Raw genomic sequence first — 15,235 nt, forward strand, 5'->3', positions numbered from 1 at the left:
AGAGAAAATATCTGCGTCAAAATTGTTGCTTCGAAAAGCCTCGGTCAATAAATGACAGCCTGCAGAGATTTGGAAAAGGCAAATCATTTTACTAACCCGGCTACATTTTTTTTTTGATGAAATAATGGATTGATGAAGGTATTGTGGTTGATGTACAGACTCTTAACAGGCATTTGATTAAGTTCCACATGATAGAAAAGCCAATTTAAGGCCCATGGGATTGAGGTGATAGAGGCAGCCTGGGTATGTAATTGGCGGAGAGGCAGAAAGCAGAAAATAACGACGAACAATTGTTTCTCAGACCTGGAAGGGTTAGAGTTAGGGGCCACTGCTCCTTTTGATACACATCAGTGACCTGGACCTGGGCGTACTGGGCATAATTGCAGAGTTTGCAAACGATGTAATGAGGGAGGGCGACGTCAGGATGAAACAGGCGGGCTGCTGAAATGGGCAGACACATGGCAAAGATGTCACTTAACGCTTAGACAAGTGAAATGATTAAATTTGGTAGGAAATGGGAGGCGAGGGAAAATGAAATCAATGGTGCAAGCTTACGGGCAATATAGGAGCACCAGGATCTCAGAGTGCTTATGCACAGATCTTTGAAGATGGCAGAGCAAGTTGGGAAGGCTGTTAAATAACAAAATATGGAATCATTGGTTTTATAAACAGAGGCGTAACAAAGGAAAGCAAGGGCACCACGGTAACCCTTTCCAGATCACTGGCTAGGCCCGAGCTAGAGCACGCCATGGTCAATAATCAGAGGGGAGAAATTTACTTTGGGTTTCAGCAAAAGAACCCCAGGTGAGACGAGGAGAAATTACTTTTCGGCAGAGAGTTATGATGATCTGGAATCCTCTCCCTGGTGCAAACAAATTCAATAATGACCTTCAAAACGGACTTGGATAAATACCTGAAGGGGGACAGGTTACACATTTATTGAAACAGTAGGAGTGTAGGATTAATTGGAAAGCTCTTTCAAAGAGCATACACAGGAATGATGGGCTGAACAGCCTCTTTTGTCATTCTATTGTCTCATGCTCTCTGCAGGAACCAGGTACGTTTCAGAAACAAGAGATGCCAGTGGAGACAATCATTAAAATAAGATTTAAAATACCCCACCCTTTCCCATCACAGGTTCAGGGTCTGATAATTAATGATTAAAATCGAGGGCAACACAGTTGCCTAGTGGTTAGCACAGCCGCCTCACAGCGCTGAGGTCCCAGGTTCGATCCCGGCTCTGGGTCGGTGTGAAGTTTGCAGATTCTCCCCGTGCATGGGTTTCGCCCCCACAACCCAAAGATGGGCAGGCTAGGTGGATTGGCCACGCTAAATTGCCCCTTAATTGGAAAAAATAATTGGGTAATCTAAATTTATTTTTAAAAATAAATGAATGACTAAAACCTCCTAACGACAGAGTCCCTTCCAATAACTGGCAAGAGAGGCCATTCATAGCACAAATTTATGGAGTAATTATTCAGATAGTATATTAAAATTGGACAAGAGCTCATGAGAAGGGAGATTATGGTTTTCAGCGATTATACTGCATAAACAGCAGAGTAATAATGAGGGCGAGGTACAGGTCAGAATTAAAACTCGATAAAATCATATCATTACTGATCCATCACATGAACTACACAAAGGAAAGGAACACAACTCAAAAAGGCAACAGACAGAATGGCAAATCTACTTTACAAATGTGATCACTGTGTGAATTATCCGCAAAGATTTGCATTTCTATAGTGCCCACCATGAGCTTCCAAAGCCCTTTACAGCTAATATGTTATAATAATAATAATCTTTTTTAAAAAATTTTCACAAGTAGGCTTACATTAACATTGCAATGAAGTTACTGTGAAAAGCCCCAAGTCGCCACACTTCAGCGCCTGTTTGGGTACATGGAGGGAGAATTCACAATGTCCAATTCTTTAGGGAATTGTGGGAGGAAACCGGAGCACCCGGAGGAAACCCACGCAGACACGGGGAGAACGTGCAGACTCCGCACAGACAGTGACCCAAGCCGGGAATCAAACTGATGCACGATAAATGAACACAGAAATGAAGGAGTAGTCCAAATCGAAGGCTTTAATCTACAAGAAGTGTGCCCAGCAGCTTGAGTACATAAATGACCTGGCTGTTTGGAAACACGGGTTCTTATACTCTGCCTCGTAGGCGGAGCTACCTTCCTCTCGACCAATGAGAAGACAACACTTGGGCCAATGGGCAGCGAGCTGTCTACACCAATAGCAGCTCACACTCCCAGGTACCGTAATGCCCCTAGTCATACTACCACACAAACCTGGGACCCTGGCGTTATGATGTAATAGTGCTACTCACTGTGCTACCGTGCCGCAGTATGTAACACAGGAATTGCAGCAGCCAATTTGCACACAGCAAGGTCCCGCAAACAGCAATACGACAATGAGCCAATGGTGGCCGAGATCTTGCTGTGAGCAGCAAAGCAATGGTTTTGGCCAATCACCTCCCACACTTTTGCTCACAGATATTTTGCAGGTGTGTCAGGGAAGATTTCAAGTTCTCCGTGTCCGTTACAGGGGATCTGTGGTGTCATGAGGCGGGAAAGCAGCTGGGAGGCTCTTCAGCCAATCAAATTGAAGACTCTTCACTGAGCCACGCAGAGCACAAAGCAGAGAAGTAAAAATACAGGGAGTATGAACAAACAAATTTGAAAAGGAAACAAATAAAAATTAGGAAATGCACATAGGAGTATCGGAGATGCAAAAGTTAAAAACAGAGGGACATCCGGTGACGGCGGGCGGGAGGCAGCCGCACACTGGAGGGCTCCCGCTCGGGAATAGAAATTTTGGGGTTTTAACGCCCGGTCCCAGGGGCAACGGAGGCTGAAAAAGCTGTAAGAAGGCACAGGGAGGAGAAATGTCCAAGCTTGGGAAAAAAACAGCCGTGAAAAAGGGGGTTAACGAAAGTCTGCTGGTGAGTGGAAAAGTCAGCGCAGGAACTGGAAGGGAAGTGGAGGCTGGAGCACCAGGGGAGGCCGCATCGCTCACAGCAGAAGAAATGAACAAGGTGATGGCTGTGGAACTTGAAAAACAGTTCACAAAGCACATGGAAGCGATGAAGAAGGAGATGGGGGCGGTATTGAAAGTGCTAGTGGAGGAGGCGATTGCCCCGGTGAGGATGGCGGTATCAAGCACAGTGACGGAGGTGCGGGAGCAAGGGGAGACACTGAAAGAAGTGGAAGCGGCATTATCGTAGCACAGTCATCAACTCACCTCGATGGGGAAGGAGTTGCGGAAGGTGACTGAGACCAACAAGGGTCTACGAGCCAAAACAGATCCTGGCATCAGAATCTGAGGATCGTGGGTCTGCCCAAAGGGGTAGAAGGCCTGAGGCTGACGGAGTATTTCGCCACGATGTTGGCGGAGCTATTGGGGGAGGGGGACGATCCCTCCCGATATGAACTGGACGGGTTCATCAGTCGTGGAAGGCCTATACAAAGGCGAGTGAGCCGCCAAGGGTAGTAACTGTGTGTTTCCATAGGTACAGCATAAAGGAGAAGGCCCTGTGCTGGGCAAAGCAGAAGCAGGTGGTGTAGTGGGCTGGAGCTGGTATACGTGTATACCAGGACTTTACGGTGGAGCTGGCGAGGAGGCGAGCTGCCTTCAGCCGGGTGAAGAAGGCACTGTACATCAGTAAGGTGCAGTGCGGCATTGTATATCCAGCGAAGCTGAAAGTGACCTACAAATCCAAGGACTTTTATTTTGGGACGGCGGAGGTGGCGGAGGGGTTTGCGAAGGCAGAAGGACTGTGGCAGAATTGAGAATTGGGACTGAGAGCGGGCCGTGTAACAATGTAGCCTCACGTAACTTTATTTTCGCACTGTGTTTTGGTGTCTGTACTAAATGAGTCAACACTGTATATTTGGACAAGGGAAGAGTTGGTACTTTGATTTGTAATGATGGTTCTTTGGGGCTTGGGTGTGTATGCTGTGGTTCTGTGCTGAAGGGGTTTTTTTGGGACCGGGAAAGGGGGAAGGAGACCCGGGCGGGGGCTTCCACACTGTCCGGTTTAAGCCGGCCAGTGAACGGGAGTGGTGGGGGATGGGCTGCGGCTATCGGAGCCTGGTAGAACAGGTTTCGGTGAGTCTAGCCGGGGTGAAAAGTAGGGGGAAGGAACCGAGGTTGGGGGGAGGAGTTTACAACAGGAAGTGGAGGGGAGGAGTCTGGGAGGGGGTGTGGGGGCGTCTACAATTCATGGGTGCCATTCACAGTACTCTTTCGGGGATTGGATGGCATTGAATATTTGGGGGGGGGGGTGGTGGACTATATGTGCCAACGGTGACCAGGGGCGAGTCCTGATTCCTTTTTCTTTTTTCCTCCTTGGAAAGGTTTGTTTCATTTGATGCTTATATTGTCAAGTGGCCGTTGATTGGGGGTTGGTGGGAGGATGGGATTGTTGTTGTTGATAAGGGGATTGACATTGTATTCTTTACCGTTTACTGTTTGCTGGTGGGGGGGGGGGGGGGGGGGGGGTAAAATGTGAAAATGGAGAATAAAAATATTTTTTTTAAAAAGTTAAAAACAGAAAGGCTAAAAAATGCAACTTTTTATTTTTAATTTCTTCAGTGGAGATGAGGCTCCATGCTTATACTGCAATTTTTTTCAGGTCCAGAGAGGTTGTTCATGAGTAATCATCACTTATTACTCCAGACTGTCAGTGCGTGTTCTCAGACCTCCCGATGGCGTGGGACACGTGTCCCCTCACTTTTTGTAAACCTGGCGTGGCGGCTGCAGACTGTGTCCAGCTCCTCCGTAGTCGGGAGGGGGGGGGGAGGGGATTGGTGGGGGGTGGGGAAGTTATTGGCAAGCTGGGTCCATGTTGTAAGGTGTGGCTGCTGCAGGCCGCAGCCATGCGCATGTACAGCCACGGGACCGGCCATTCTGCGTCCGTATTGGCAGGTAAAGCCGGGGCCTTTAAGAGGCGCAGCTGGCAGCCCCCCACTCCCACCTGGCGGAGCATCGGCGCGGGGGCACTGCCGGCTTTTTTGTGTTAACGCCATTCAGATCCTGTGGAGATAGCCGCAGAATCGGAGAATCCCGTCTTTCAGCCGAGGCGTTAAGCTGTGCTAAGGGTGTTGCTATCCCCTGGATCCCCGGGTAATATTTGCAGTAACAGTAACGCCAGGAAACTCCCCCCGTGTCCTGGCCAAGATTTATTCTTCAGAAACATTACTAAAAATAGATCATCTGGTTATCATTAATGTCTTATCAATTACATCATTAAAGTTTGTTAATGTCAATTAACGCTGTTAAGATGAAGAGAAATAGGTCATCAATATTAATTGCCTTTGAGCAAATATAAATAGGGGATTCGATGGGCACACTTCACGTCTTCTGTGACCAGTTGGTACCACGGGGGCTGAGGTCCAACATCACCCTCCTAGGTTTGATATTTTGGTTCAGTAAAGTTTCCTTTGATGTTTTGTCTTAGCTGCAGTTCTGCCCAGGGGCTATCACCCCTGTCATTTTTGTTTAATTTATTGATTATTAGTTTTATTAAAAGAGTTAAATTGGGGCAGCACGGTTGCACAGTGGGTTAGCACTGCTGTCAAACGGCGCCGAGGTCCCAGGTTCGATCCCGGCTCTGGGTCACTGTCCGTGTGGAGTTTGCACATTCTCCCCGTGTCCGCGTGGGTTTCACCCCCACAACCCAAAGATATGCAGGGTAGGTGGATTGGCCATGCTAAATTGCCCCTTAATTGGGAAACAAAGTCATTGGGTACTCTAAAATGTATTTTTTGAAGAGAGAGTGTATATAGGGGAGAGGTGGGATACCGGGCGTGTGAGAGGAGAGCTCGAAGAACGAACTAGCCAATAAACTCTATTGATGAAGAAAACCTCTTGGGTGGGATTCTTCGTGCCACCAGCCGACCAATGGGACTTCCCATTGTGGGCTGCCCCACGCCGTCGGGAAATCCCCGGGCGTGGGTGCGCTGCTGGCGCACCCACGCCCGGGGATTTCCCGACGGCGTGGGGCTGCCCACAATGGGAAATCCCATTGGGAAATCCCACCGGAGAATCCCGCCAGCGGAGAATCCATCCCCTTGTGTATTGCTTTGGTATCACCAACTGTTTTGGATCCTATTAACAGTTACAGGGCACGATCGTATGGCCTCGTCAAGCCCGACTTGCTGACGCAGCGAGGCCTCTCGTGATATTTACGACCTGTGGGGGACACCTTGCGAGACCTAATGAGATGAATGTAAGTGCGGCCTCGTCCGGGCTATCCGTGCCAAAACCTCTCAAAAATTCCGGTTTAATAGCGGGGTCGCTCTCGATGCTGCAGACGCCCATTGTTTCTGGGACCTTGCTGCGCACAAATTGCCAGCTGCATTTTTCTTCTTTACAACAGCAGCAGCAGGGTAGCATGGTGGTTAGCATAAATGCTTCACAGCTCCAGGGTCCCAGGTTCGATTCCCGGCTGGGTCACTGTCTGTGTGGAGTCTGCACGTCCTCCCCCTGTGGCTGCGTGGGTTTCCTCCGGGTGCTCCGGTTTCCTCCCACAGTCCAAAGATGTGCGGGTTAGGTGGATTGGCCATGCTAAATTGCCCGTAGTGTCCTAATAAAAGTAAGGTTAAGGGGGGGGTTGTTGGGTTGCGGGTATAGGGTGGATACGTGGGTTTGAGTAGGGTGATCATGGCTCGGCACAACATTGAGGGCCGAAGGGCCTGTTCTGTGCTGTACTGTTCTATGTTCTATGTTCTATGTTCTAACAGCAGCCATACTTCATTGGCTGTAAATGCGCTATAGAAATAAAAACTCTTTGTCCACGGCGGACATTGTATCTCAATCCAACCTTCTCACATATTCCACAATTCCAACGTATGTCATTTCCGCACTGCAACTTGTGCACAAAACCTTAGCTAGACAAAAAAAAATGAGAGGTTTAACCAGTAACCTCAGCTGCCTCTTCCATTCTGAAAAGAGCTGTTTTGCCATTGTTGTAGCAGTAAAGACAATACAACAATATCGTCTCTGGAGATCTACATTTCAACGGTGACCGTCTGGACCAGCTCATTTCTTGGAAGGAAATCGTTACATATACTCAGAAGCTAATTGCATCAGAAACTCCCTCGTGACTTTGAAATGTTAAATGCATTCAAAATTTACAGATGTCTCCCTCAGACGCTGTTCTCAGATACAATTGATAGGTAAGCTTAAAGCAATATAATGCCCATCAGATGTATCAGGAATTATGTTGTTCATATCTGTTTGAATGGCACACTTAATAAATAACACGCTTGGCTGCCTGGAGATAAAGAGTCTTTTTTTTTTGGCTGATGGCCTCCAATTCAAGGAAAGACAGGAATTATATCTGAGCACAGGTCCCAAGATGTTCAATTAGCTGCAAGCCTGCAGGTTTTCATAGTTTGACAGAGAAATAGTTTGACAGAGAGAGAGGCTCCTTAGATTTCATTACCTACACCGAATTCATCAAGAGCACAGTTAAAAGATTTGGAAAAAGGCATCAAGGTGTTGGACTGTTGGGAGATAGAAACAGGAGAAGGCCACTCAGCCCCTCCTACCTCTTCTGCTATTCAGTTAGGTCACGACTGATCGATGTCTTAACCCCATTTCGCCATCTTGGTTCCCGAAGTCCTTACCAAACAGAACTATATCAACCTCAGCAGCCATTTAAGGGGAATGAGTTCTACATTTCCATTGCCCTCTGTCCCAAAAAGTGCTTCCTGATTTTGTTCCCAAAACGCTACTGCTGTGCGGTTTGATAGTTTGATGTGCAGGGCTGGTTTCTCCAGTCCCCCAGCCGCGTATTTTTCATTCACTGGCAACAAGATTCTCTCTTCCCGCCGCTTGTCAATGCGATTTCCCTTTGAAGCCAACCCAAGCCACCGGGAAACCCACATTCCATCCTATGTTTCTGGTCCTCTGATAAAGTCTTTTGCTTCTGCTTAATTACATTCCATGCAAATAAATCTAACTAATAATTTTAGCCCAAACTGGCTGGAGAAGAGCACTTGATCAAGGAAGCTCACACAATCCTCAATGCAAAAAAGGGTGATACTGTTAGCCCTTCAATCAGTTACTCCCATTCACCATCACACGGGTAAGATTTAACTTTGAGATGCTCGTGTCTGCTCGTGGGAACCCAACGTTTTTTGTGATCATGGCTGGCAAGAATTGGAAAGAACATGAATTGGAATCGAAATTAGGTCGTGATCATGAATGGCAATACAGCTGAACCTGTTAAACCCTCTCAAACCTGGGCTCATTGAGGCCACTTGTAACCTCTCAAACATCATGCTGCCGTGGGCAGCACGGTAGCATGGTGGTTAGCATAAATGCTTCACAGCTCCAGGGTCCCATGTTCGATTCCCGGCTGGGTCACTGTCTGTGTGGAGTCTGCACGCTCTCCTTGTGTCTGCGTGGGTTTCCTCCGGGTGCTCCGGTTTCCTCCCACAGTCCAAAGATGTGCGGGTTAGGTGGATTGGCCATGAGAAATTGCCCATAGTGTCCTAAAAAGTAAGGTTAAGGGGGGGGTTGTTGGGTTACGGGTATAGGGTGGATACGTGGGTTTGAGTGGGGTGATCATTGCTCGGCACAAGATCGAGGGCCGAAGGGCCTGTTCTGTGCTGTACTGTTCTATGTTCTATCCCTGAACAATGCCGAAAAAATTAAGAATTCAATATTAGCTTGGAAAAAACCCCATCAAATAAAACAAACAAATAGAAGAGAACTGTCAAAGCCTCCATCTGTTCATGTTCGAGAATCTGTCCTGTTGACGAATGAGCCAGTGATAATTTTCTGTTTATTTGGTGAATTGAGTGGATTGAAACGTTTGTAGTCATCCTGCCCATTTACACTGCATCATTCAGAAGAGCCTGAATATTGACAGCACCAAAATGACGGCACGGCGACACAGTGGTTAGCACTGCTGCCTCACCGCGCCAGGGACCCGGGTTCAATTCCAGCCTTGGGTGACTGTGCGGAGTCTGCACGTTCTCCCCATGTCTGTGTGGGTTTCCTCCGGGTGCTCCGGTTTCCTCCTATAATCCAAAGATGTGCAGGTTTGGTGGATTGGCCATGCCAAATTGTCCGTCAGTGTCCAGGGATGTGCAGGTTATATTAAAGGGTTACAGGAATAGGGTGGGGAAGTGAGCTTGGGTGGAGTGCTCTTTCAGAGGGTCGGTGCAGACTCGATGGGCTGAATGGCCTCCTTTTGCATTGGAGGGATTCTCTGATTCTATGATAATGCAGCATAGCTTTGGACTCAGGAGATGGGTTTCAAATCAGATTGCACTGGAATGAGTTCATAGAATCATAGAATTTACAGTGCTGAAGGAGGCCATTCGGCCCATCGAGTCTGCACCGGACCTTGGGAAGAGCACTCCACCTCAGCCCATACCTCCACCCTATCCCCGTAACCCAACCCAACCTTTGTGGTCACTAAGGGCAATTTAGCATGGCCAATCCACCTAGCCTGCACATCTTTGGACTGTGGGAGGAAACCAGAGCACCCGGAGGAAACCCATGCAGACACGGGGAGACTCCGCACAGACAGCGACCCGAGGCGGGAATCGAACCTGGGACCATGGAGCTGTGAACCAACAGGGCTAACCACTTTGCTGCCCTTGGTTTCTTAGAGAAAAAAATAAATCTACCATAACAACAGCAGTCAGCACAAACACATTCCCGAACCAGTAGAATTTTAAGCTGCTGTGTGATAATGTCCCATCATCGCTGCACCCTTCAAATTCTCGCCACTTTGTACCCCCCCACCCCACCCCGCCGCCTTTGCCCTGCAATTGGCGGTTAAGATTTCACTGCCAAGGCTCGAAACTCTGGAATGCCTTCCCCAAACCTTTCTGCATCTCCCTCATCCTTCAAGATGCTCCTTAAAACCCATCTCCCTGCATGAATCTCCTTATGCGCCTCAGTGCCACATTTTACCTGACAATGGTCCGGTGAAATACTTTGGCCATTTTACTACGCCAGAGGTTTTACATAAATGCAAGTTAATGTTGCCAGTCTCAATGTGGGCAGACAAAGGGTGACTAATTGCTGCAAATGTGACAGAAACCAGAACATTCTGGTAATAGACAGCAATTGTAACGAGAGTTCAGTTACACAACACACCCTATCACTGTTGGGGCTGGATCCATGTAATAAAATCGCCATTCCCACATTTACGCTCACTCGTCAACAAAACTTTTATTTTTTTGGTTGCAGTTCCCTAACAGCCAGGGTACTTCCTGGACTCCACCAATTGACAGGGGGTGGTGGTACTTTACCCCCCCCCCCCCCACCCCCAATCAGTGCTGTTTCCTGATAAAGTCAATCCCCCAAAAAACTGACCCAACCAAAACCCAGTAAAATCGTACCTTTGATTTCTCGGGCAATCACTGAAATTATACTTGAAGCACCTCACACAGGTGTCCTCTGTTCAATCCTGGTGGAATATTTTCACTTAACATCTCTGCATTCTTTATCGGACAGACTGAATTTAACACCACCTGCGCATCAATCAGTTTGGTCCAGAGATAGCATTTTTTTTTAAAAACAGAGATTTGAGGGCGGGGTGGGGGTGGGAGTGGGGGCGGAGGGGGGGTGGGGGGGGGTGAGGCAACCTGGTAAAGGCAGACAGACCAGCAGGTATGAAGACAGCGCCATAACATCGGAGGGAAAATAAGCATCTTCCCTTTTATCCCTCAAGCCGCATTTAAATGAAGACAGTGCACAAAGAATGGTGACTTGGTCACTGAGCAGACCCACGCTGTTCATGCAGAGCACATGCAGAAATGGCTGCACAGAAACGGTACTGACCTTGAAACTCCAATAGTTTGACTGCAATGGTAAAATTAATAGATGAGTTATTGGTTAGATTTTATCAGTACTGTATTACACCATGAATATCTGAAATTAAACCCGTGAAAAGACCAAAAGGTTTTGGAAGGGAGGAAAAAGTTATTGTCCGCTTCTCTCTCCCTCCAATTTTTATCCTTCTTTTTGCCTTGAATGATAAAGGTTTTTACTCCCATCGAGCAACACATCACTGGCACCAGCGACTAACCGGATTACGCACAGTTCAATAAGCGACTGGAAACGATGAGGCAATTCCACCATGTCGTGGGGAGGGAGGGCAATCAGGACTAAGCATGTTTTCACGTCATCCCACAGCCCAGTACACGAGGGTAGAGTGATCAGATCTCCTGGCTGATATCCACTGCCCCCCCCCACCCCCGCTAGCCCAGTAACACTGAGGTCAATAGGCCGAGAACAGTTAACGCTTTGACAAAGAGCCACCCAGACTGGAAACGTCAGCTCCCTTCTCTCTCCACAGACGCTGTCAGACCTGCTGAGATTGTCCAGGATTTGCTGTTTTTGTTTCAGATTCCAGCGTCCGCAGTCATTTGTTTTTTTTTATTAACAGTTAACGCAGTTTGGGACGGTCGATTGAACCGGTTTGGCTTGTTCCCGATACGAGAACGTGCACATCACAACTGTGTTTACCTGGGTAACTGCTACCCCTCCTGTGTCAATATGCTGGACAAACTCACTGGAGGTTACAATTCAGGATGATTTATGTCTTTGCATTGAATGCTTGTCGTAAAATAGATTGTTCAATATTTTTACACAAAGGCAGCAACCCCTAAATTAAATTCCTTCACGTTCTTGTTATTGGCCGTTTGAATTGAGGTTCTGCTGTGGCATGAAGTTTTTTTTTTTTAAATTTAGAATATCCAATTCATTTTTTCCAATTAAGGGGCAATTTAGCGTGGCCAATCCACCTAACCTGCACATCTTTGGGTTGTGGGGGTGAAACCCACGCAGACACAGGGAGAATGTGCAAACTCCTTACAGACAGTGACCCAGGGCCGGGATTTGAACCCGGGTCCTCAGCGCCGCAGGCAGCAATGCTAATCACTGTGCCACCGTGCCACCTCTGTGGCATGAAGTTAACTCAGGAAAGGCAATGTTCTCAGTGACTCTTGTCTCTACTCCCTGACTTTTTTCAAATTTAGAGTACCCAATCATTTTTTCCAATTCAGGGGCAATCTGGCGTGACCAATCCAGCTGCCCTGCACATCTTTGGGTTGTGGGGGTGAGACCCACGCAGACACAGGGAGAATGTGCAAACTCCACCTGAACAGTGACCCGGGGCCGGGATCGAACCCGGGTCCTCAGCGCCGTGAGGCAGCGGTGCTAACCATTGCGCCACCGTGCCATCTACTTCCGTGACTGTTAATGAAAGTACAAAGAATAGTTTACCAATGTTTCCCTTCCTTGCTGAAAGTTTTTGATATTTGAAACTTTGCTGGTTTTAAACTTTGCCCCTTGATTTGTCCAGTCTGAGGAATTTCTCATTGTTCCTAATTTCCCCCCGAAAAATGAGGCAACAGTAAAGCGACAGAGAAAGGAATTCCGAATCAAAGAATTAAGTATTCATTCATTAATAAACAGATAAACTGAAAGCTAATTTTAATATGGAGGGGGGTTAGGAGAATTTATATTTTTAAACCCAGAAGTTGTTTTCCTGTCGCGAAAGAAACCTTATTAAACAATCATCCCCTGTGTCAATACATTGGTGGGTAATTCAAACCCATTCTACACACAAGGGCCATACAACTGTCTGCTACTCAGCATTGTTGATTAATGTAGCCCTCCATCTGTGTTTAGCATAATTTATTCTACGTTTAAATAGTTTACGGTTACTGTGCCTTTGTGAATGAATGAATGCAGAGTTCCTGCTCCTGGCTGGGAAAAGAAAAATCGGATGTGTGTGTCTGGCGTGGTGGATGGAATCACAGATTCTGAAGAGGCAGCACTCTGCCCTCGGAGTCAGAAGGTGGTGGGGTCAAGTTCCACTTGAGGAGAGTCCATAATCCAACTTGAGCCACGGGGAATTGGGAGAATTGCGTTTGCCACACATGATTAGTGGAAACTGTGAATAGAGCATCACGGTTACTGTCAGAGTTTTCAAGTTATGACTTGGGTTAGTACCATTTTAACCCAATTGTTCGAACAAGGAGTTGTAGGGTAAATGGCATTTGGGAGGCAACAACATTCTCTAGGTCCTTCCAAGAGGCAGAGAGGACGGCATTGTGACGATGACAACAGTTTTGAAAGAAAAGGGGACGGCATGTGACGCAGTGGTTAGCACTGAGACTGGGCCGCTGAGGACCCAGGTTCGATCCCGGCTCTGGGTCACTGTCCGTGTGGAGTTTGCACATTCTCCCCGTGTCTGCGTGGATTTCACCCCCACAACCCAAAGGTGTGCAGGGTAGGTGGATTGGCCATGTTAAATTGCCCCTTAATTGGAAAAAATTATTGGGTACTCTAAATTTAAAGAAAAAGTCTTGAAAGAAAAGGAACACAAATAAAGAATGTGAAAAGAAGTGAGGACCATGAATTGGATTCAATTTTAATTGGTTTTAGAAGCCAGGAAGGAGGTGGGTTAAGCCCTATCTACTCTGTGCATTGGCTCAGTAACTCTGAGAAAGGATTTTTTTTTAAAAAGACTGAGCAAGCAGAGGTACCTCAGAGATTGACGGGGTCTATGTAGAAAACATGAATATCATATGATGGCCAGTTTGTAATGTTCTTTCAGATACTGGTCGAAAAAGTATGGACCTGATCGAAACGCCTCATCGCGTCCAACTGGGTGACGCAACACGCCCATTAAAGCGAAGTTTACAATGCTCGGACGCCTTGTGATATCTAATTAGATTTCGCGAGACGTTGCGATCTAGATCTCGCCTTCACTGGGAGGGATCCAGATTTGCATATTTAATTGAGCCGTTAGCTTCACACAAATGTGTCTACGGCAGATTACCCCAAGCCTGGGATTGAACGCCTGCCTCGCGCCGCCGTTTAGCACTGGTTTCGACAAACGTGGACCAGGGGGTAATGGCGCTTCGGGGGGAGGGGGGTGGCCTCCCAGGTGATCGGAGGGCTCCGGGTCTGGGCAGGGTGGTACGCTGGCACCCCAATGTCAGCATGGCACCTTGGCACTGCCACTCAGGCACCCTGGCAGTGCTCACCTGACACTGACAGGGTGCCAAGATGGCACTGCCAGGCTGGCAGGGCAGTGCCCAGGTGCCAGGTTGCCCATTGGGGGCAGCACAGTAGCATGGTGATTAGCATAAATGCTTCACAGCTCCAGGGTCCCAGGTTCGGTTCCCGGCTGGGTCACTGTCTGTGTGGAGTCTGCACGTCCTCCCGGTGTGTGCATGAGTTTCCTCCTGGTGCTCCGGTTTCCTCCCACAGTCCAAAGATGTGCGGGTTAGGTGGATTGGCCATGCTAAATTGCCCGTAGTGTCCTAAAAAAATAAGGTTAATCGGAGGGGGGTTACTGGTATAGGGTGGATGCGTGAGTTTGAGTAGGGTGATCATTGCTCGGCACAACATCGAGGGCCGAAGGGCCTGTTCTGTGCTGTACTGTTCTATGTTCTATTCCAGGAATCAGCCCTTGCAAGGAGGGGGGGGGGGTCGAGGATCTTGTAATCGGTAAATTGGAATGATCGATGGGTCCAGAGGTTGAGAGATCGGTGCAGCATTTCAAAATGACTGAGCTCGCCAGTAAAGGAAATGAATGTAAGTGTGACCTGGGTGGGGCGTTCCCTGCAGAGGCCCCCCCCCCCCCCCCCCTAAACCCAGTTTTGGGGTTGTTCGCGGTGCTGCGGGATTTGAGAAACACCCCGCCCTAAACGGGACTCCTCCTGCTTTGGTTAAATCCTGCCTTGTATTTTTGTTACACGAATAATGAAACAGGATCCCAGAGTGATCCAGAGACCTTGTTTAAAGATCTTGAGGCTTGAATTCAAATCCCACCACAGACAGGTAAATTTAAACTCAATTAATTAAACAAATCCGGCCGCCATGTGACCCCAGACTCAGTGATGTAATTGACTCTTAGATATGGCCCAGCAAGGCCGTTATATTCAAGGAGGCCACTGATAACCATCTTCCCAAGGTCAATTTGAGGTGGGTAATAAATACAGCAATGCCCACATTCCATGAGTGAATCATTAAACGGTGAAGAGAAACTTCAATCGTGGCTTTTAAAGGAGAACGTTATTGCAGGATTACAGGGAAAGGGCAGTGAAGCTGGATTTCACTTGTGGAGAGCAGCCATGGAGACAATGGGCCGAACGGCCTCCTTCTTGTGCGAAAACCATTCTATGAATCTTTGATGGTGCCATTGAGTGGGAGAGGGGTCCATTGGTCTGACCTCTCTC

General features: G+C 47.8%; 1 protein-coding gene across 1 annotated transcript in view; it reads right to left on the reverse strand.

The window, feature by feature from the left end:
* The window catches only part of LOC119954452 (SRC kinase signaling inhibitor 1-like), a 645,297-nt gene that overhangs the window by 302,313 nt on the left and 327,749 nt on the right, over positions 1-15,235 (reverse strand). Inside the window, 1 exon segment of the mRNA XM_038779671.1 lies at positions 10,821-10,841. Coding sequence (XP_038635599.1) covers positions 10,821-10,841 — 21 coding nt within the window.

Source organism: Scyliorhinus canicula, chromosome 19 (assembly GCF_902713615.1).
Source record: "Scyliorhinus canicula chromosome 19, sScyCan1.1, whole genome shotgun sequence".
Taxonomy (NCBI): Eukaryota; Metazoa; Chordata; class Chondrichthyes; order Carcharhiniformes; family Scyliorhinidae; genus Scyliorhinus; species Scyliorhinus canicula.